Below are 21,153 nucleotides of genomic sequence, written 5' to 3'. Positions count from 1 at the left end.
AATGCTAACTATGGATTCTAAGAGTTTGCCCACAATTGACATTAGACTACCCAGTTTATCCTTCTTGAACAAGGGCGGAACACAGGCTACTTCCCAGTCCCACAGTACAATATATATATATGAAGATTGAACAATTGTGACCAAAGCCTCTGTGATCTGCTCTCTGACTGCTTTCAACAGCCTTGAGTACTACTACATTTTTCAGAACCAATTCCTTTTCTACAGTTATCTCTAGTAACTGTTCCATATTCTTAAATTTATGTTCTTACTTTCATCATTTGTAAACATTGATACAAAATTTTGATTTAGTCTCTCTACCACAGGTGTATCCTGCACAGTTAAACTTTATCTTTCATCATGAGTAGTCCTACCAGGCCTTTAACTATTCTTTTACTTTTTATGTCCTTATATTTCTTTCCACATCATCTGAAACCTTTTTTGCATATTCCCCTTTAGCCTTTCGAATCTCACTTCTAATTAGGGTTTAAACTAAGCTGGCAAGAGGAGAGGCACCAGGATGAAACATTGGAGAAGAGATACAAGGTGCAAAGAGTACTGGGAGAGACTAAAAGCATTAGAATAAAGAGTAGTTCAAAAATAGGAGGAATCAGTTAGGAGGGAAATGCAACTCAGACGAAGGCGGGTTAGAGTGCAGGTATGTCAATGGCCAGAGCATGGCAATTAAGCCTCAATGCAGCCCAGCCTCTGCCAGTCATGGATGAGCTGAACGTACAGCCAACAAAATCGGAACTCAGTAATGCCACTGATTCTCTAGCTAGCGGAAAAGCCCCTGGGAAGGACGGCATTACCCCTGAAATAATTAAGAGTGCTAAGCCTGCTATACTCTCAGCACTCTACGAAATGCTTTGCCTGTGCTGGGACGAGGGAGCAGTACCACAGGACATGCGTGATGCCAATATCATCACCCTCTATAAAAACAAAGGTGACCGCAGTGACTGCAACAACTACCGTGGAATCTCCCTGCTCAGCATAGTGGGGAAAGTCTTCGCTCGAGTCGCTTTAAACAGGCTCCAGAAGCCGGCCGAGCGTGTCTACCCTGAGGCACAGTGTGGCTTTCGAGCAGAGAGATCGACCATTGACATGCTGTTCTCCCTTCGTCAGCTACAGGAGAAATGCCGCCAACAACAGATGCCCCTCTACGTTGCTTTCATTGATCTCACCAAAGCCTTTGACCTCGTCAGCAGACGTGGTCTCTTCAGACTACTAGAAAAGATCGGATGTCCACCAAAGCTACTAAGTATCATCACCTCATTTCATGACAATATGAAAGGCACAATTCAGCATAGCAGTGCCTTATCAGACCCCTTTCCTATCCTGAGTGGCGTGAAACAGGGCTGTGTTCTCCCTGCTGCTCTCACATGCGTTCAAGTCTTCTGAAGAAGGAATTTTCCTCCATGCAAGATCAGGGGGCAGGTTGTTCAAACTTGCCCATCTAAGAGCGAAGACCAAAGTACGGAAAGTCCTCATCAGGGAACTTCTCTTTGCTGACGATGCTGCATTAACATCTCACACTGAAGAGTGTCTGCAGAATCTCATCGACAGGTTTGCGGCTGCCTGCAACAAATTTGGCCTAACCATCAGCCTCAAGAAAACGAACATCATGGGGCAGGATGTCAGAAATGCTCCATCCATCAATATTGGCGACCACGCTCTGGAAGTGGTTCAAGAGTTCACCTACCTAGGCTCAACTATCACCAGTAACCTGTCTCTAGATGCAGAAATCAACAAGCGCATGGGTAAGGCTTCCACTGCTATGTCCAGACTGGCCAAGAGAGTGTGGGAAAATGGCGCACTGACACGGAACACAAAAGTCCGCGTGTATCAAGCCTGTGTCCTCAGTACCTTGCTCTACGGCAGCGAGGCCTGGACAACGTATGTCAGCCAAGAGCGACGTCTCAATTCATTCCATCTTCACTGCCTCTGGAGAATCCTTGGCATCAGGTGGCAGGACCGTATCTCCAACACAGAAGTCCTCGAGGCGGCCAACATCCCCAGCTTATACACACTACTGAGTCAGCGGCGCTTGAGATGGCTTGGCCATGTGAGCCGCATGGAAGATGGCAGGATCCCCAAGGACACATTGTACAGCAAGCTCGCCAATGGTATCAGACCCACCGGCCGTCCATGTCTCCACTTTAAAGACATCTGCAAACGCGACATGAAGTCCTGTGACATTGATCACAAGTCGTGGGAGTCAGTTGCCAGCGATCGCCAGAGCTGGCGGGCAGCCATAAAGGCGGGGCTAAAGTGTGGCGAGTCAAAGAGACTTAGCAGTTGGCAGGAAAAAGGACAGAAGCGCAAGGGGAGAACCAATTGTGTAACAGTCCCGACAACCAATTTTATCTGCAGCACCTGTGGAACAGTCTGTCACTCTAGTATTGGCCTTTATAGCCACTCCCAGCGCTGGTCCACAAACCACTGACCACCTCCATGGGCTTACGCATTGTCTCCCGAGACAAGGAGGCCAAAGAAGAAGAAGTAGTTCAGAAATAGGAGGAATCAGTTAGAAGCAAAATGCAACTCAGACGAAGGCAGGTTAGAGTGCAGGTATGTAAATGGCCAGAGCATGGCAATTTAGGTTAGAGAACTGCAGGCAGAAGGAGCCATGTGAGTTTATGACATAGTGGCAATAACAAAAACCTAGTTCAATCAAGGGGAGAAATAGGCACTTAATAATCCTGGTTACAATGTAATTAGGGTAGGAGAAGAAAAAAGTAGTGCAGTTGGCCGTACTGATCAAAGATACTATTACAGTAGTAGAAAGGGATGAAGGTTCAAAGACAGAATCTATTTGGTTGGAATTAAGGACAATAGAGGACCTATTACACAGCTGGGTGTATACCATAGGGCACCAAATTTCACGGAGATGGAAATAGGCGGTCTTCATGATGGCCCGCATACGTGGTTGAAAGCCCATCTCAGGGTCAAATACGACACCAAGGTTGCGAACAGACTGGCTTAATCTCAGACAGTTGCCAGGGAGAGGGATGGAGTCAGTAACTAGAGAATGGAATTTGTAGTGGGAACCAAAGACAATGGCTTTGATCTTCCCAATGCCTAGTTGGAGGAAATATCTTCTCATTCATTACTGGCTGTCTGACAAGCAATTTGTTAATTTAGCAATAGTGAAAGGGTTGAGAGATTGAGAGAGATGGTGGTGAGGTAGACTGGATGCCATCAGCCTGCAAAAACTAACAGTGTGTTTTTGGATGCTGCTGCTGAGGAGCAGCAGGGAGATGAGAACTAGGAGGAGGCCAAGTATAGATCCTTTGGGAACAGCAGAGGTAATGGTATGGGAATTGGAAGAGAAGCCATTGCAAGCGATATTCTGGCTACGAATAGATAGATAAAAGTGGAATATGGCAAGTGCAGTCCCGCCCAAGCTGGACAATAGCGGAGAGGCACTGGAGAATGGTGTGACTAACCATGTCAAAAGCTGCAGACAGGTCAAGAAGGAATAGTTTACCACAGTCACACAGGATGTCATTCGTAACTTTGATAAGAGAGTTTCAGCACAGTGGCCGGGGTGAAAACCTGATCGGATGGATTCAGCATGGAGTTCTGGGGGGCAGATTTGGGAGGTGGCCAGACGTTCAAGGACTTGGGAGAGGGAAGTGAGTTTGGAGATGGTGCAGTTGTTTACAAGGACGATGGGGTTTTGAAGACAGGGGTGATGACTGTAGGTGAAGAAAGAGAACCATCAACAATATCAGCTAACATGGGGACCAGGAAGTAAAGTTGAGTGGTCAATGGTTTACTGGGAATAGGGTTGAGGAAGCAGGAGGTAGGTCTTGTTGACAAGCTTGGAGCTCGAGGAAGATTGGAGAGAAACTACGGAAAGAGGTCAGCACTAAGACGGGAGGGAGCTTTAGAGGAAGTATGGCCCAATGGCTGAGTAGAAGGAAGGGAAGAGGCAGAGGATGATCTTGATCTTAGAGACAAAGAAGTCTGTGAGTTCCTTGCACTTATTGTTGGATGTGAGGGTGGAGGAAACAGGGGAGAAGTTTTCAAGAATATGGTTTGCAGAAAATAAGCCAGAGGTTATTTTTGCATTTCAGAGCGTCCTGGAACAGTGTGCAGTTTTAATCGACAAGAGCAGGACCCGGTCGTGCTTTATGCAGTCCAGCCAGATCTGCTGGTGAATGGCTAAACCAGTTGTCCACCATATCTGTTCAAGTCTGTGTTCCTTGGACTTAAGGGAGTGGAGATGAGGGCTCTTCCAGGGGAATGGCTAGGGTGACAGAACAGTTTTACTGGGGACTAGGGCAAAGGTGAAGGTACAGATAAGTAAATCAGTAGCTGCTGAAATGTTGTGGTGAATGGAGGGGCAAAGATCAGACAGTTGGGATTTTGAAAATGCAATTAAGTGAATTGGGGGATCGTTTTTTTTTGCCAGGACACAGGAGGTAGGGTTGGGATGTTGGAAGAGGGATGTTGGTGGAGTGTGATACAAGGAACCAATCAGAGATGGCCTTATTAGTGATCTGTAAAGAAATACCAAAAAGGCTGACAGCAAGTAGCAAAGTCACCCGGTCCAGATGGGATGCATCCTAGGGCAGCAAGGATGGAAATTGCGGAGGTTCTGGCCACAATTTTCCAATATTCCTTAAATATGAGCATATGCCAGAGGAGTGGAGAATTGCAAATATTACATCCCTGTTCAAAAAACGGGAGGGGAATAAATCTAGCAACTACAGGCCAGTCAGCCCAACGTGGTGATGGGGAAGCTTTCAGATACATTAATCACTGACAAAATTCATTGGCACTTGGAAAAATATTGGTTAGCTAGGATTGTTAAAGGTAAGTCATTTTGATTAACTTGATCATGTTCTTTGATGAAGTAACGGAGAAGGTCAATGAGGGTAGTGTGGTTAATGTTATATACATGGACTTTCAAACGGCGTTTAATAAAGTACCACATCACAGGCTTGTAGCAAAAATGAAACCCATGGGATTAAAGAGGCAGTGGCTGCATGGATACAAAATTGGCTAAGGGGCAGAAAGCAGAGATGAGTGGTGAATGATTGTTTTGCAGACTTCATGAAGTGTGCTGTAGTGTCCCCTGGGGGTTGGTGTTGAGACCACGCTCTTTGTGATGTATATTAATGCCCTGGATTTGAGTTTAAGGGTATCATTTCAAAGTTTGCAGATGACACACAACTTAGAATTGTAGTAAACATGGCTGATTAAATTTAATGCAGAAGTGTGAAGTGTTGCAATTCAGTAAGAATGAGGAGAAGCAATAGAAACTAAATTCTGCAATTTTATAGGGTGCAGGAACAGACAAACCTAGAGCAGCATGTACACAAGACTTTGAAATTGGCAGAACAAGTTGAGAAAGCTGTTAAAAAGGCTTTAGAAGCTGAACATAGAATACAACGCAAGAAAATTATGGCAAACCTTGAAAACAAAACACTGGTTCAGCCCCAGTTGGAAATTGGGTCCACTTTTGAGCACCACACTTTTGAAGGATGTCAAGGCCTCAGAGAAAGGGTATAGAGGAGATTACAAAAATAGCACCAAGACTTCAGTTACACGGAGAGATCAGAAGCTAGGGTTGTTCTCCTTAGAGCAGAGAAGGTTAAGGGGAGATTTGACAGAGCTATTCAAAATCATGAAGGGTTTTGATAGAGTAAATGAGAATCTATTTCTAGTGGCAGAAGGGTTGGTAACCAGTGGACACAGATTTAAAGTAACTGGCCAAAGAACCAAGGGCAATGTGAGCTAAAAAGAATTTACATAGCGAGTTGTTATCCATATAGATCGTGTCTTAATGCAATCCCAGGGACATCCTGAGCACAGCGACAGAATCCATTCTTAGGACTGCTACCCACCCTCTTTTTTGTCTCCCAAGCTCTTCTGAAGTGTTGCAAGGAAGAACTCATAGGTGAAGGGAATCCTTGTATTACTGCAACTGTCCAGCCAGTACCACATAGATGTTAGATAAGTATCAGGTGGCCAGTGACAGCAACTCAGAGGAGGATGGTCCTGAGGAATACTGTGACACTGTAGAATTAGGCGCTACCAATTAAGGTTAGAGGCCATAAGGCTACAAGGTTGAGAATACTAGTAGCGAGTATTTCTATAGTCAGAGGTATAGACAGCCTTATTTGCAGTTGTAACCGGGAGTCCTGAATGGTAGGTTGGCGTCCTGGTGCCAGTATAAGGGATATCAAACAGCAGGTGGAAAAACGTCTGGAAAGGGAAGGAGTGCAGCCAAAAGTGTGGTCCATGTTGGAAACAGTGACTTAGCGATGAATCCGTTTTGAGATATGCAGAAGGCGTTTAAGGTATGAGGCAATGTACTGAAAATAAAGGCTTCAAGGGTAGGAATCTCCAAATTGGTTCCTGTGCTGTGCACTGGACAGATTAAGGAGAGGAAGATAAATGCTAACAAAGAAAGTTAAGGATTATATACAATGAAAAGAAAAGGCGCATAAAGTTGCCAGAAATAGCAGTAAACCTGAGGATTGGGAGGATTTTAGAATACAGCAAAGGAAGACCAAGAAACTGATAAAGAAAGGGAGAATAGAATATGAATATAAACTAGCAAAAAACATAAAAATGGACTGTAAAAGTTTCTATAGGTACGTAAAAAGGAAAGGTTTGGCTAAGACAAATGTAGGCCCATTACAGGCAGAGTCAGGAGAATTTATAATGGGGAATAGAGAAATGGCAGAGAAGCTAAATGATTACTTTGTGCCCGTCTTCACTGAGGAAGATACAAGAAATCTCCCAGAATTAGAGATCCAAGGGACCAGGGAGAATGAGGAATTGAAGGAAATTACTATTAGTAAGAAGGTTGTATTGAAGAAATTAATGGGACTGAAGGTTGATAAGTCCCCGGGATCTGATATTCTACATCCCAGAGTGTTGAAAGAGGTAGCAATGGAGATAGTAGATGCATTGATGATCATCTTCCAAAATTCTATAGATTCTGAAACGGTTCCTGCAGATTGGAAAGTAGCAAATGTCACCCCACTATTTAAGAAGGTAGGGAGAGAGAAAACAAGGAACTACAGAGCTGTTAGCCTTACATCAGTAGTAGGGAAAATGCTATAGTCTATTCTAAAGGATGTGATAAATGGACACTTGGATAATAATGATCTGATTGGGCATAGTCAACACGGATTTATGAATGGAAAATCATGTTGGGCGAACCTGTTGAAGTTTTTTTGAGGATGTTACTAACAGAATTGATAGAGGGGAGTCGGTGGGCATAGCATACTTGGATTTTCAGAAGTCTTTTGATATAGTCCCCCAGAGGAGGTTCATTAGCAAAATTAAAGCACATGGGATAGGAGGTAATATACTGGCATGGATTAAAGATTGATTAACAGGCAGAAAACAGAGAGCAGAAATAAATGGGTCATTCTTGCGTTGGCAGACTGTGACTAGTGGGGTACCGGAAGGACCAGTATTTGGGCCCCAGCTGTTCACAATATGTATCAATGCTTTGGATGTAGGGACCAAATGTAACATTTCCAAGTTTGCAGATGACACAAAACTACGTGGGAATGTGTGTTGTAAGGAAGATGCAAAACAGCTTCAAGCGGATTTGGACAGACTTAGTGAGTGGGCAATAACATGACAGATGAAATATAATCTGGAAAAATGTGAGGTTATTCAATTTGGTTGGAGGAACAGATGTGCAGAGTATTTCTTAAATGGTAAGAGATTAGAAAGTGTAGATGTACAGATAGACCTGGGTGTCCTCGTCAAAATGTCACTGAAAGCTAACATGTAGGTGCAGCAAGCAATCAGGAAGGCTAATGGTATGTTAGCCTTTATCACAAGAGAATTTGAGTACAGGAGTAGCGAAGTCTTGCTTCAATTGTATAGAACCTTGGTTAGCTCGCACCTCGAGTACTGTGTGCAGTTTTGGTCCCCTTACCTTAGGGAGGATGTTATTGTCACAGAAGCATGGTCCACCAGACTCATTCCTAGGATGGCGGGACTGTCTTAATAAGAGAGATTGGGGAAACTGGGCCTTTATTCTCCAGAGTTTCAAAGAATGAGAGATGAACTCACTGAAACCTACAAAATACCTAAAGGGATAGTTAGGGTAGATGCAGCTAAGATGTTTCCCTTGGTTGGGGAGTCTAGAACCGGGGGACACAATTTCAAAATAAGGGGGAAGCCACTCAGGACCGAGATGAGGAGAAATTTCTTTACTCAGAGGATTGTGCATCTTTGGAATTCTCTACCCCAGAGGGCTGTGGAAGCTCAGTCATTTAAAGCGGAGACTGACAGATTTCTAAATACCAATGACATAAAGGGATATGGGGCAAGTGTGGGAATAAGGCATTGAATTGATCAGACATGATTGTATTGAATGGCGGAGCAGGCTCGATGGGCTGAATGGCCTACTCCTGCTCCTATGTACTGATACAGGGCTGGTGACGGAGGCAACGTTAACATTTGTGGGGCAATGAAATGATTTATAGAGCAAGATAAAGCTTTATCTAAGAGATGGCATTCATCTGAACTGAAATGGCAACAATGCCCTTGCAGAGAGGGTAGACAGAATATTGGGACAGAATTTGAACTAAGATGATAGGCATGGGAGAAATCTAGGTTTGAGACTAAATGGAGAGTGCAGGATTAATATGCACTTGGAATGCAAACAGAAGGCTTAGCTGAAATGAGAGACAATATTATCAGGAAAAATGAGAGATTAAACATACTGCTGTTCTAGGGGCTAGGAACATCAAAAAATTTGAGAAAACTAGGAAAGAGAGTAAAGGTCAACATTCCAAAGAGTGAAATCAAAGCACAGTTGTATGTATATAAATGCACAAAGAATGCAAAACAAAATTGGAAAATTAGAAGCTATAACAACTGTGGAAGGATATGATATAGAAGCTGTAACAGTGACATGAGGCAGGATTTTACCTTTTGGGTCGGGACTCCAATGCCAGGGTCAAATGGGAATCCCGACCCCTGACTGTCGGGAATAGTCACCCAGCAGTGATTTTCCTTAAATTGGCCAAATAGTGGCCAGAGGGTGCACCTGCTGTCCAATAAAGGCCGGCATGCATGGTCTGGAAGGTGGAGAGCCCAAAGGAGGCCCTCCAGCACAGAAGGAGCTGCAGCCTGCTGTTGTAGGTAAGGGAGAGAGAGGGAGCCTCCATCCTGAAGTACCCTCTCAGCAACTTTTAAAACTGTACAATTAAAAATAGCCACAGCTGCCACCCCTTCATATGGCAGCCTGTGGCCACAGTGGTGACCAAGCAGGCAGGGAGGCCTCAAAGCCTGCCTGGGGTGCAGACCCGCACACCCCGCCACACCCCCCTCCCACCCCCACCCCCCCCCCCCACAGATCTGCAGCCAGGAGACCGCCTCCAGGCAGCTGTTCGCGACGCCATGGCAGACCTGCAGGCCGACTTTCCAGTTGGCCTCTGATAATTGCCTACCCGTCACTTGGGGGCGGGCAGCCCTTCCACTCCTGATCCTGCCTCTGGGAAAATGGCCCGGGGGCGGGATAATGCCAGTAAACCACCGCAACGGCTGGTGGCGCAAAATTTCACACCCAGCTGCCTATATTCTGGCTCCTATATTGGGGAGAAACTTCTGCCCATGGTTTAAGTTTGAACTGGACAGGGACAAGGGGCAGGTCACCCACTTCTCTCTTGTCTCCTGAACTTTCTAGCACTACCTCTTAGATGACCATATTCTGGAAAGAACAATTCAGAAACGCTTCATCTGTAATGCTACAGAGTGTGGTCAATATTTGGTGCAGCATGGAGATCCTCTGCTTCAAATATTCAATTTTCTGACACTTATTCCAATGTGTTGTCCTTGGATATACTGAGGTTTTAAACATAACGTAACATTGGTTGATTATCTACTTTTACTGTAGAGCATCAATTTCACAATCTCTTAACAAAAATCACCCATCATAAACCACTGGAACAAAATACACCCCATTTGGAAAAGGAATGAGAACTTTTGAGACTACCCTAAAAATTTTCTTCAGCTACTCCACCAAGACAGTCAGAATGACAAACTGTAAACCTGGTTCTCATATTATCACTTTAACCCTGATACTGGTATAGAACTATAGGCTTTGAACAATACAAGACAACAACATTATTTGCGTTCTGCACTGCCAATTCTTTTGTGAAATTCCAATTTAGGGTAAAAGCTATGATGATAATTCGTGCAATATAGATACAGCATTGAATTTTGTTTTGAACAATTGTCAACAATTAACAGGAAAAAAACAACAAAGACTACTGAAAACTAGGGCCTAGCAATGACTGCCGGACCAAGATTAATGCACAAAACTACCAGGTAGAACTGGTACTCTTGCATTGTCAGGATGGGACCGGCAAGCTGGAGGTGCTCACTGTGTCACAAAGAGCAGCAAAGTCGGCTAGTGTGGGCACCTGCGCCAGGCATATGTTAAGTCTGGAGGAGGGGGAAAGGGAGGAGATTGGGAGGGTGCAAGTGATGTAGAGCAGTAGCCTGCAGTTTCAACATTGAGCCACAAGAAGCACTCTTGCTTCTCCTGGCTGCACATTCAGGTAAACAAACATCCTTTTGCTCATCTTTTCCGTGACAACCTCCAGAGGTCCATATAAGGACTTCTAATTTGGCAGCTTTTAACTTAAGAAAACTGATTGCAGCATGATGGCCCATGCTGTATTCATGATCCAATTGCATAAAGGGGCCTCAAAGAGGCATTAGGCCTTCTACTTGCATAGGTATACTAGTTTCAAGCAGCCGTGGTGGACGACTCCTGGATGTCCTAACTAATTTGGCGTGCAACACATTCCTGGCACTGAGCACTTGCGCGTGGCATGCCTTATTGAACCTTCATCAGCAAAAGGATAAAGTATCTAAGCAACACAGAATAAAGGCACCTTGAAAATCTCAAAAGGGAGCCAACAGTGAAGAGGACCGAAATAAAATGCAGAACAATTTCAGGTCAAAGATTTCATTCAATTTGGCGGGTTCCTACATTTTAAGTCTACAGAACATCTATAAAATATGGACTTGACAGGGTTTTCATTAGCCTTTCTAACAATTTATAGATTATTGCTGCAGTGTTAGTTTTTAACCAGACAGAAAGGAAACCATGTATAGTAGATTACCGTAGAAAAATGTTATTGATCTGTTTCCTGATGAATGCCCGCAGTCCAAGGAACTTTCCATAAATACGATGCAGAACAGTTTTCAAAAAATCTCGTTCACGTGGGTCCTCACTATCAAACAACTCCAAAAGCTGGAAAGAATTGGTTTGAGAGAAAAGAGACAATGTCTTCAATTACAATGTATTTAATAGCTAGAAAATATTTTCTTAACAGGCCCTTGTATAATGATGACTGAGAATTTAGATTCACACAATTTGTTTAATTTTACTGCACTACAAGTTAGAAAAATAATTCTATTTGTACTGTCAAACAAGCTCTCTTTCACTATTCCTTTTATCGGATTAGTTACCTACAAAAGTATACTGCTGCTCCACAGCTGAGGAACACCGAACATATGAAAATTGCTTCTTTTATTTACAATAATTCTGGATACAAGTATAAATATACAATATATAGTAAATATAATTAATGGATTTCTTGAATAATGTAAAGATTGCCATTTTGCACATAGTGCCAACATAATTTTTCATCTTTCATCGGTAACACTCTAGAAGCAAGATCAGTGGGTGCAGGGTAGCATGGCATATTTTTTTATTTTGCACCATTACATGAAGATATGTTTTACTGATTGAACTAAGGTAACCTGATCACAACTACTGCTCCGGATGTTCACCGTACCTGTCAAATAAGCTTGAAAATTCATATTGAGTCTCGTAACCCATGCATTGTCAGATTTAAGAAATACATGCACGAAGGCCACGAGTACATGTTCAAAATTACAGAGGATACTTGTAACATCATAAAAGTACAGCAGTGAGTCAAATCCTGCAAAAATGAGATGTTCAGTTTACTTCTGGGAGTTTGGCCATGACCTGCCAATCCTCGTTAGATATGGGGTCGGGGGCGGGTGAGGGGGGGGGAAAAAAAAGAGAAGTAGGGGCATTGCCAGGGACTGCAAAATTGCAAATATTATATCCTTGTTCAAAACAAGGTGGAAAGATAAACCCAGCTCTCAATTCCCAGACTGATCACTACCGTCTTTCATTGTTGGAGGAGTATTATAGGAAGGCAACAGAATTCTTGTCATCTGCCAATCACTGACGATGCATTTATTCAGAAAGGACAAGAATGGGATGGGACCTCTAGAATTACAAATTTTAAATGAAGAACCTGATATGGGTGCACTGTGGCCATTCTTTTCACTGAATCCAGGCTGTGCTGTATTTCCTTTATCAACTCTACTTTATCTACTGCTCTCCAGCAAGGAAAGCTGAAAAAGGAGTCACTCAGGCAGCTCACAAGCATTCAAGTTCGATCAATAGTGGTATGGTATTGATAAGTTCACCTGCCCATGTTGGGCAATAGTGGCAAGGTAGGGGAGACAAAAATAAAAAATGAAAACTTACACATTCCAGTTTGCATGTTTAAAAACAAATCGGAATCAAAATAAATTCCAGGAACTATTTTCCTCATTTGATACAAAAAAATGCAGCTTTTATGGTAGTCACATACAGTGGTTTTTAGCATCATAGAATGGTTACAGCACAAAAGGAAGCCCATTATGTCTGTGCCCACTCTCTGCAAGAGCAACTCTGCTAATTCCACTACCTCATCCTTACCCCATAGCCCTGCAAATGTTCTCTGTTCAGGTGCTTATCCAGTTCCCTTTTAGCAGCCATGACTGAACCTGCCTCCACCACACTCTCAGGCAGTGCATTCCAGATTCTAACCACTCACAGCATAGAAGAGTTTTTCCTCATGTCTCCATTGGTCCTTTTGCCATTTAACCTCATATGTGCCCTCTGGTTCTCAACCCTTCCACCAATGGGAACAGTTTCACTCTACTTTGTCTAGACCCCTCATGATTTTGAACACCTCTATAAAATCTCCTCTCAACATTCTCTTCTCCTAAGGAGAACAATCCCAGCTTTTCTAATCTATCCTTGATTCCCTCATCCCTGGAACCATTGTCATAATTTTTTCTGCACCCTCTCTAAAGCGTGGTGCCCAGAACTGGACGTTGCACTCCAGTTGAGGCCAAACCAGTTTTATTTTTAAAGGCTCATCAAAACTTGCTCACTTTTGTAATCTGTGCCTCTTAATAAAGCCCAGGATCCCATATGCCTTTTTAACCACTTTCTCAACCTGCCGTGCCACCTTCAGTGATTTGTGCACACATAGCCCAAGTCCCTCTGCTCCTGCACCCCTTTTAGAATTGTACCCTTTATTTTCTATTACCTCTCCTCATTCTTCCTACCAAAATTCACATCACACTTCTCTGCATTAAATTTCATATGCCAGCCTATGTCCTCTTGAAGTCTATCACAATCCTCCTTACAGAGCACAATACTTCCAAGTTTTGTCTCATCCATAAATTTTGAAATTGTGCCTGTACACCCAAGTCTAGGTCACTAATATATAATCAAGAAAAGTAGTGATCTTAGCCCAGGGCGACCCCACTGTGTACCTTCCTCCAGTCCAAAAAAAAAAGTTCACCACTACTCTCTTTCCTGTTACTCAGCCAACGTTGTATCCATGCTGTGGCTGTCCCTTTTATTCCATGAGCTCTGTAATTCCCCCACAAATTTGCTCCTCTGTATCTTTCCTACTAGTTGGTGTCCTATAGAATACCCCCAGTACTGTAATGGTCCCTCTATTGTCTCTTAACTCTAACCAAACAGATTTTGTCCTTGACCCCTCTAGGACATCCTCTCTCTCTGTAATATTCTCCTTAATCAATACTCAACCCCTCCTTTTTTTCCTTTCCTATCTTTCCTGAACACCTTGTATCCAGGAATATTAAGTACCCAATTTTGCCACATTTTGAGCCAGGACTCCATTATTGCCACAGCATCATATTCCCAAGTGGCTATTTACACCTGCAGCTCACTAACCTTATTTATCACATTCAGGGTACGATGAGAAGGAAAAGAGAGGCTTTTAGCAAATACAAGGGGAGCAAATCAACGGAAGCATTAGCGGAGTACAGAAAGTGTAGGATGGAGCTTAAGAAAGCAATTAGGAGAGCAATTAGGGGAGGCGGTGGCGTACTGGTATTGTCACTGGACTAATAACCCAGAGACCCAGGTATTGCTCTGGGGACATGGGTTCGAATCCCACCACAGCAGAAGGTGGAATTTGAATTCAATTAATAAATCTGGAATTTAAAGCTAGTCTAATGATGGCCATGAAACCATTGTCGATTGTTGTAAAAACACATCTGGTTCACTAATGTCCTTTAAGGAAGGAAATCTGCTGTCCTTACCTGGTCTGGCCTACATGTGACTCCAGATCCACAGCAATGTGGTTGACTCTTACATGCCCTCTGAAATGACCCAGCAAGCCACTCAGTTCAAGGGCAATTAGGGATGGGCAATAAATGCTGGCCTGGCCTGCGACGCCCACATCCCATGAAAGAATGAAAAAAAAAAAAGAGGGGATGAGAAAGCTCTGGCTGGTAAAAGTAGGGAAAAACCCAAGATATTCTATAAGTATATCAATGGGAAGAGGATAACCAGGGAAAGAGTAGGACCCATTAGGGACCATGGGGGAAATCTGTGGGTGGAGCCAGAGGACATTGGTAGGGTGTTGAACGAATACTTCACATCTGTCTTCACCCAAGAGACTGAGGATGTAGATATGGAACTCAGAGAGATGGACTGTGAGGTTCTTGAGCAAATTGTCATAGGGAATGACAAGGTATTGGAGGTTTTGGCAGGCTTAAAAGTGGACAAATCTCCAGGTCCGGACGATTTGTATCCCAGGATGCTGTGGGAGGCGAGGGTGGAGATTGCAGGGGCTCTGACCCAAATTTTTTATTCCTCTCTGGCCATGGGGGAGGTGCCAGAGCACTGGAGAACAGCTAATGTGGTCCCACTATTTAAGAAAGGTTGTAGAGATAAGCCAGGGAACTACAGACCAGTGAGTCTCACGTCAGTGGTAGGGAAACTGTTGGAGAAAATTCTGAAGGAGAGAATCTATCTCCACTTGGACAGGCAAGGAATAGTCAGCATGGCTTTGTCAGAGGGAGGTCATGCCTAACAAATTTGATTGAATTTTTTGAGCACGTGACCAGATGTGTGGATGAGGGTAGTGCAGTTGATGTAGTTTACATGGATTTCAGCAAAGCCTTTGACACGGTCCCACATGGCAGAGTTATCAAGAAAGCAAATGCACATGGGATACAGGGTAACTTGATAAGGTGGATTCAAAATTGGCTTAGCTGTAGGAGACAGACAGTGATGACAGATGGCTGTTTTAGTGACTGGAAGCCAGTATCCAGTGGCGTACCACAGGGATCTGTGCTGGGTCCCCTATTATTTGTCATTTATATAAAACGATATAGATGACTATGTGGTGGGGTAGGATCTTTAAGTTTGCGGATGACACAAAGATTGGCTGAGTGGTTAACAGTGAGGCTGAGTGCCTTGGGTTACAGGAAGATATAGATGGCATGGTCAAATGGGCAGAAAAGTGGCAGATGGAATTTAACCCTGAAAACTGTGAGGTGATCCACTTTGGAAGGAGTAATGTGACACGGAAGTATTCAATGAATGGCCTGACACTGCGAAGTTCCGAGGAACAAAGGGACCTTGGCGTGTTTGTCCATAGATCGCTGAAGGCAGAAGGGCAGGTTAATAGGGTGGTGAAAAATATGGGACACTTGCCTATATCAATCGAGGCATAGATTACAAAAGCAGGGAGGTCATGTTGGAGTTGTATAGAACTTTGGTAAGGCCACAGCTGGAGTACTGTGTGCAATTCTGGTCACCACGTTAAAGGAAGGATGTGATTGCACTGGAGGGGGTGCAGAGGCGATTCACCAGGATGTGGCCTGGGATGGAACATTTAAGCTATGAAGAGAGGTTGGATAGGCTTGAGTTGTTTTCGCTGGAGCAGAGAAGACTGGGGGGTGACCTGATTGAGGTGTACAAGATTATGAGGGGCATGGACAGGGTGGATAGGGAGCAGCTGTTCCCCTTAGTTGAAGGGTCAGTTACAAGGGGACAAAAGTTTAAGGTGAGGGGCAGGAGGTTTAAGGGGGATTTGAGGAAGAACTTTTTTACCCAGAGGGTGGTTACGGTCCGCAATGCACTGCCTGGGAGGGTGGTAGAGGCGGGTTGCCTCACATCCTTTAAAAAATACCTGGCTGAGCACTTGGCATGTCATAACATTCAAGGCTATGGGCCAAGTGCTGGCAAATGGGATTAGGTAGACAGGTCAGGTGTCTTTAATGCAGCGGTGCAGACTCGATGGGCCGAAGGGCCTCTTCTGCACTGTATTATTCTGTGATCACACTGTACATTTATATACATGCACTGTAAAGCTAATTTACACCTTGTTGCATTCCCTCTTATTCTGACCCTACCTAATGCCTCACCATTTCTCTAGTGCTATCGGTCTCACCCAAAGCTTCATGCACCTTTTTTCTCTTTTCTAATGCTACATCCTGGTTCCCACTCTCCCTGCCAAGTTAGTTTAAACCCTTCCCAACAGCATAAGTAAACCACCAGAACATTGATCTCAGTGCTGTTGAGGTGTAACAAGTCTGGCTTGTATAGGTCCCACATCCTCCAAAACTGGTCCCAATGTCCCAGGAAACGAAAGCCCTCTTTCCTACACCACCTCTCCAGCTATGCATTCATCTGCTCCATCATCCTATTTCCATATTCACTAGTGCATGGCACTGGGAGTAATCCGGAGATTACTACTGTTGAGGTCCTGCTTGCTCGTCTCCTTCCTAGCTCCCTAAAATTTGCCTGAAGGTTGTGCATCCTTCTTTCTACCTTTGACTTTGGTACCGATATGGACCATGACCGCTGGTTGATTGTTGACCCTTCCCCCTCAAGAATGCTCTGCAGCTGCTCACCGACATCCTTGACCCTGGCACCAGGGAGGCAACATACCATCCTGGAATCATATCTGTTCCCCTAACTACAGAATCTCGTATCATTATTGTTTTCTCAACCTTCCTCCTGCACCCCCACCCCCCCCCAACCAACTACCCCACTCCATACAACTGAGCCACCCATGGTGCCATGGACTTGGCTCTGGCTATACTCCCCAGAGGAACTATCACCTTCACCAGTATTCAGAACTGAATACAGGTTAGAATGTGTGCCTGGTCCTTCCTGACTGCCTGGTGGTCACCCCTTTCCTCTCTGCCTGCACACCACTAAGCTGAGGGGTGACCAACTCTAGAAACATGCTATCCACATAGCTCTCAGCCTCTCAGATGCACTGCAATGATGCCAGCTGCCACTCCAGCTCCAAAACCTGAAGCTCGAGCTCCTCCATCTGACGACACTTGCTGCACGAATGGTTGCCCAGGACACAAGAAGCATTCCGAAGTTTCCACGTGGAATAGATGCCCATTCAACCAAAAGTGGAAACCAGTGGAAATGACTACCATAAAAGTTGTATCTTGGTCAATCTATGTACAAAGTGACAACTGATCCCCATTTCCCTGCCAACAAGAGGCATGGAAGACATTGCCTATCCACAATACCAAGTAAAACAAGGTGTTTAAGAATGATATGCCGTATTTAACCTCAACAACTCGGTGCTCATACATGTTAAATATTCTGTGATAAAAATACAATCAAATGCACAATCTTGTAAAAAGCAAAATCAACTGTATACATTTAACCAACAGGCTTTTGTTTGGGTGAACATTAAAATTTATTTGATCCCAGTTTGTTCAAAGCCAGTAAAGTTTTTGCCTCCTAAAAAAGGTATGTGGTGCATTATACTCCCCAATGCAGATTAAATGTTTAATTTAGTGAAATCAATTTATATGGAAATTAGATCAAAGCAAATTGTTCCACTGATTATTTATGGCATATTAAAATTCTACTGTATCACCAAAAAGTAAAAATTTGAATGAAAAAGATTCAAATTGCGTAATACTAATAACAGCGTTTTATCTTCCTGACATGAAAAACTAAAAATCAGGACACTGGACAGCCAAAAAGGTGCTTGCACCACAGGTGACTGACAGATCTTGAATGTTGCCAAATGTTTCCAGGTTATCAGCAGCACGTAATCTGGCTTTCATAGCACTGTATCCTTAACAACCAGTACTCTAAAGTAACAACTTATATTTATTTGGTGAGTGACCATTCTGTTCATTACCCTGAAGATAATTAATTCAAATGAAAACTTAAGAATAAATCCAACCAAAATCACCATGCAACAAATTTGAGTCTTCTTGGGTTCATTGGTAGCAATTATTTCTTCAAGTAGTCTGAGTGTCTAGTTATGGGAATTTGCTCACACTGCCCTATATATACTTGTAAAATAGCATGATCAGGGATATAACAACAGCATCACCTTACAATCTGGACTGGATAGCCCGGCACCATATCAGACAGTTAAAATAGGTGAGGCAAAGTTTGGTTTGATTAATTAAGGTGCTTTATTCCATGGCAAAGCAAAAATATAGAGCAACAATTATGATCAGATTCTCTTAGTTCAAATGATACAAACTTGGCTTCAGATTAGGATACGAAAATATTGAATGCTGAATATGGAGTTCTGTCCCACAATTCCAGAGCAGAAGCTCCTCTCACCGCTGCCTTTTGCTGTCTGACTGCTATTTCCAAAAGCCAGACGGCTTTTTGGTGTTTGGATACTAATTTTATTATTGAAGTATTTCTCATGCTGTCAAAAAGTCTGTCCTTTTCCTAGATTGACATAGATCAAAGCGACATAACTCAGAGGTGAGAGGTTTCTTTATGAACAAGGTACAAGCCAAAAAAGTGATGGAATATTTGCACTTGCCTGGATAGGTGCAGTCACAACATTCAAGAATCTTGACAACATCCATGACAAAACAAACAGAGGGAAGGAAGAAAGATGTGAAGGAATGATGGAAGAAATGAGATATCAACAGAAACATAAAATTAGAGTTGGACAGAAGCAGATAGAGTTCAGTTAAGAGACACTTCATTTCTGTCCATGAGCAATGCTGGGAAGATAAAACTATCTGTTGCTCCTGTTATTATAAAACAGAATATCTCAACTCAGTGAGACAGGTAACTTCTGCTTGTATATATAGCACGGAGACCTGGAAGGGAAGTTAAGTAAGAATGGGAGCAAGTGATAACAGGCATGTCTCATTTGCAAATTGAGCTCAGAAAAGGCATGAGAGGAGATATGACAAAAACGATGTTGAGAGATAGGCAGGGGAGGGGGGGTGTGGGGTTAGGGTATGTAGAAGCAGCAGAGGCAGCTGAAAGGATGATCTTAATCTTCGAGACAAAGACGTTCATGCACTCCTCATGCTTGTTGGAACCACGGGTGAAGGGGGCAGGGTACAGTGGTTTAAGGAGAAGGGTGATAGTGGAGAGAAGAATCCAGAAGTTATCTTTGCTTTCTGGGATGATACAGTAGCAACAGGTGGTTTTTGAAGAGGAAACCGAGACCTAATAGCACTTGATCTGGTCCATCCATATCTGATAATGGATGGCTTGACGCGAATAAGTCTGTGCCCTTTGAACTTGAAGGAGCAAAAATCGAGATGATAGTAAGGGATTGATTAGAATGTGCAACAGTTTTGCTGAGGACAAGGGCATCGAAGATGGATGTCACAGACTGGTTGAGAAGATAAATGGCAGCATAAGTACAGTGGCAAATGATGAAGCAATGGCTGGCTGTTGAGACAAAGCAGGTGTAAGCGGTTTGTGGGAAGAGGGGAAAAAAAAGTTTTTTCCAGGAACAGACACTGGAGGAGTGCCCTTGAAAGTCTGCAATTATGGCCTTTTGTATCCTAGAGACCAAAGGAGCAGAGATGCTTTAAGTGTACATACATACCAACATACAAATTAGGCCACTCGACCCCTCAAGCCTGCTCCGCCATTCAATAAGATCATGGTTGATCGGATTGCAACCTCGACTCCACATTCCCGCCTATCCCGGATAGAGGGGCCACAGGAGATGGTGGGGTCAAGGGAATAGCCGTGCACATCGGTAGGAGTTTACATGGAAGAGAGAGGTTTAGGGAGAACAGGATACCACGCAATTCAGGGGAGGGGGCAAGGGAAGATGCAGTGAAGATTAAAATTAATTGGGCACCCAGGATGCCATGAACCCTGTACAGGAGTAAAAAAAAAAAATCAGACAAATTCATTTGCCTGCAAGCACAAATAGGGCCTACTCAAATGACAAGAAACTATCACTATTGGAACCTCAAAAACAAAATGAACACTGCAGTAGTGAAAAGGTTAACTATTTGCACCAATGATTGTAGAGATCTATCAGTTAAGTATTATTTTAAGTTAGTTTTATGCACATTTACCATGCAAGGAATGTTGGCTTAGAAATTTGGTTCAGTGCAAAGATGGAAGGATAAGAGGAGAGAGGATAACATCAGGTGGGGTTCGGAGGAGCTAGACAATTAATATTTTAAAGGACAGGCAAGAGATGGAACAAGGTGAGATGCTCAAAGGAGGAGAATGTGCCGGAGATCAACTAAGAGGGACATTTAAAAGAAAACTACTATACATTAACTTTCAAACTTGCATTCATTTTACTGTATAAAATGCTTACAAATTTTTGTTGAAAATTGTGAACAAAAATTAAGTCAGAAATGTTTCACCTTTTTTTCTCTTTCTATCAAAATATTTCGAACTAATTGTAGCAGCCTAACTGAACAGCATCCAGCAAGGTCAAGTCTGCCTTCAGTATTCATCCCTGTACTAAATCTGCATTCTGCTCACTGACGTCAATGCTTTTCTTTCTCCTGCCAAGAAATCTTAAAGGGGTAAAAGCCATATTTACTTCTAAAATTATTTTGTAAAAATGAAAAGCATTTGGTAAACATCATAATAGGTCTCCAGAGCAAACATCCATGAGCAAAAAGAAATTATTGGGCACCCAGGATGCCATGAACCCTGTACAGGAGTAAAAAAAAAAAATCAGACAAATTCATTTGACTGCAAGCACAAATAGGGCCTACTCAAAAGACAAGAAGCTATCATTATTGGAACCTCAAAAACAGAATGAACACAGCAGTAGTGAAAAGGTTAACTAT

The 21,153-nt window shown here is 43.3% G+C and overlaps 1 protein-coding gene across 2 annotated transcripts in view; it reads right to left on the bottom strand.

Annotated features, from left to right (window-relative positions):
* Positions 1–21,153, bottom strand: part of ppp2r5a (protein phosphatase 2, regulatory subunit B', alpha isoform) — a 183,110-nt gene that overhangs the window by 11,172 nt on the left and 150,785 nt on the right. For both annotated transcript variants that reach the window (XM_068044126.1, XM_068044125.1), the window contains one exon: positions 11,121–11,251. In XM_068044126.1, coding sequence (XP_067900227.1) covers positions 11,121–11,251 — 131 coding nt within the window. The remainder of the gene's footprint in view (positions 1–11,120; positions 11,252–21,153) is intronic.

This window comes from Heterodontus francisci, chromosome 13, assembly GCF_036365525.1.
Source record: "Heterodontus francisci isolate sHetFra1 chromosome 13, sHetFra1.hap1, whole genome shotgun sequence".
In the NCBI taxonomy this organism is placed as follows: Eukaryota; Metazoa; Chordata; class Chondrichthyes; order Heterodontiformes; family Heterodontidae; genus Heterodontus; species Heterodontus francisci.
This window is presented reverse-complemented; position numbering and strand designations above follow the sequence as displayed.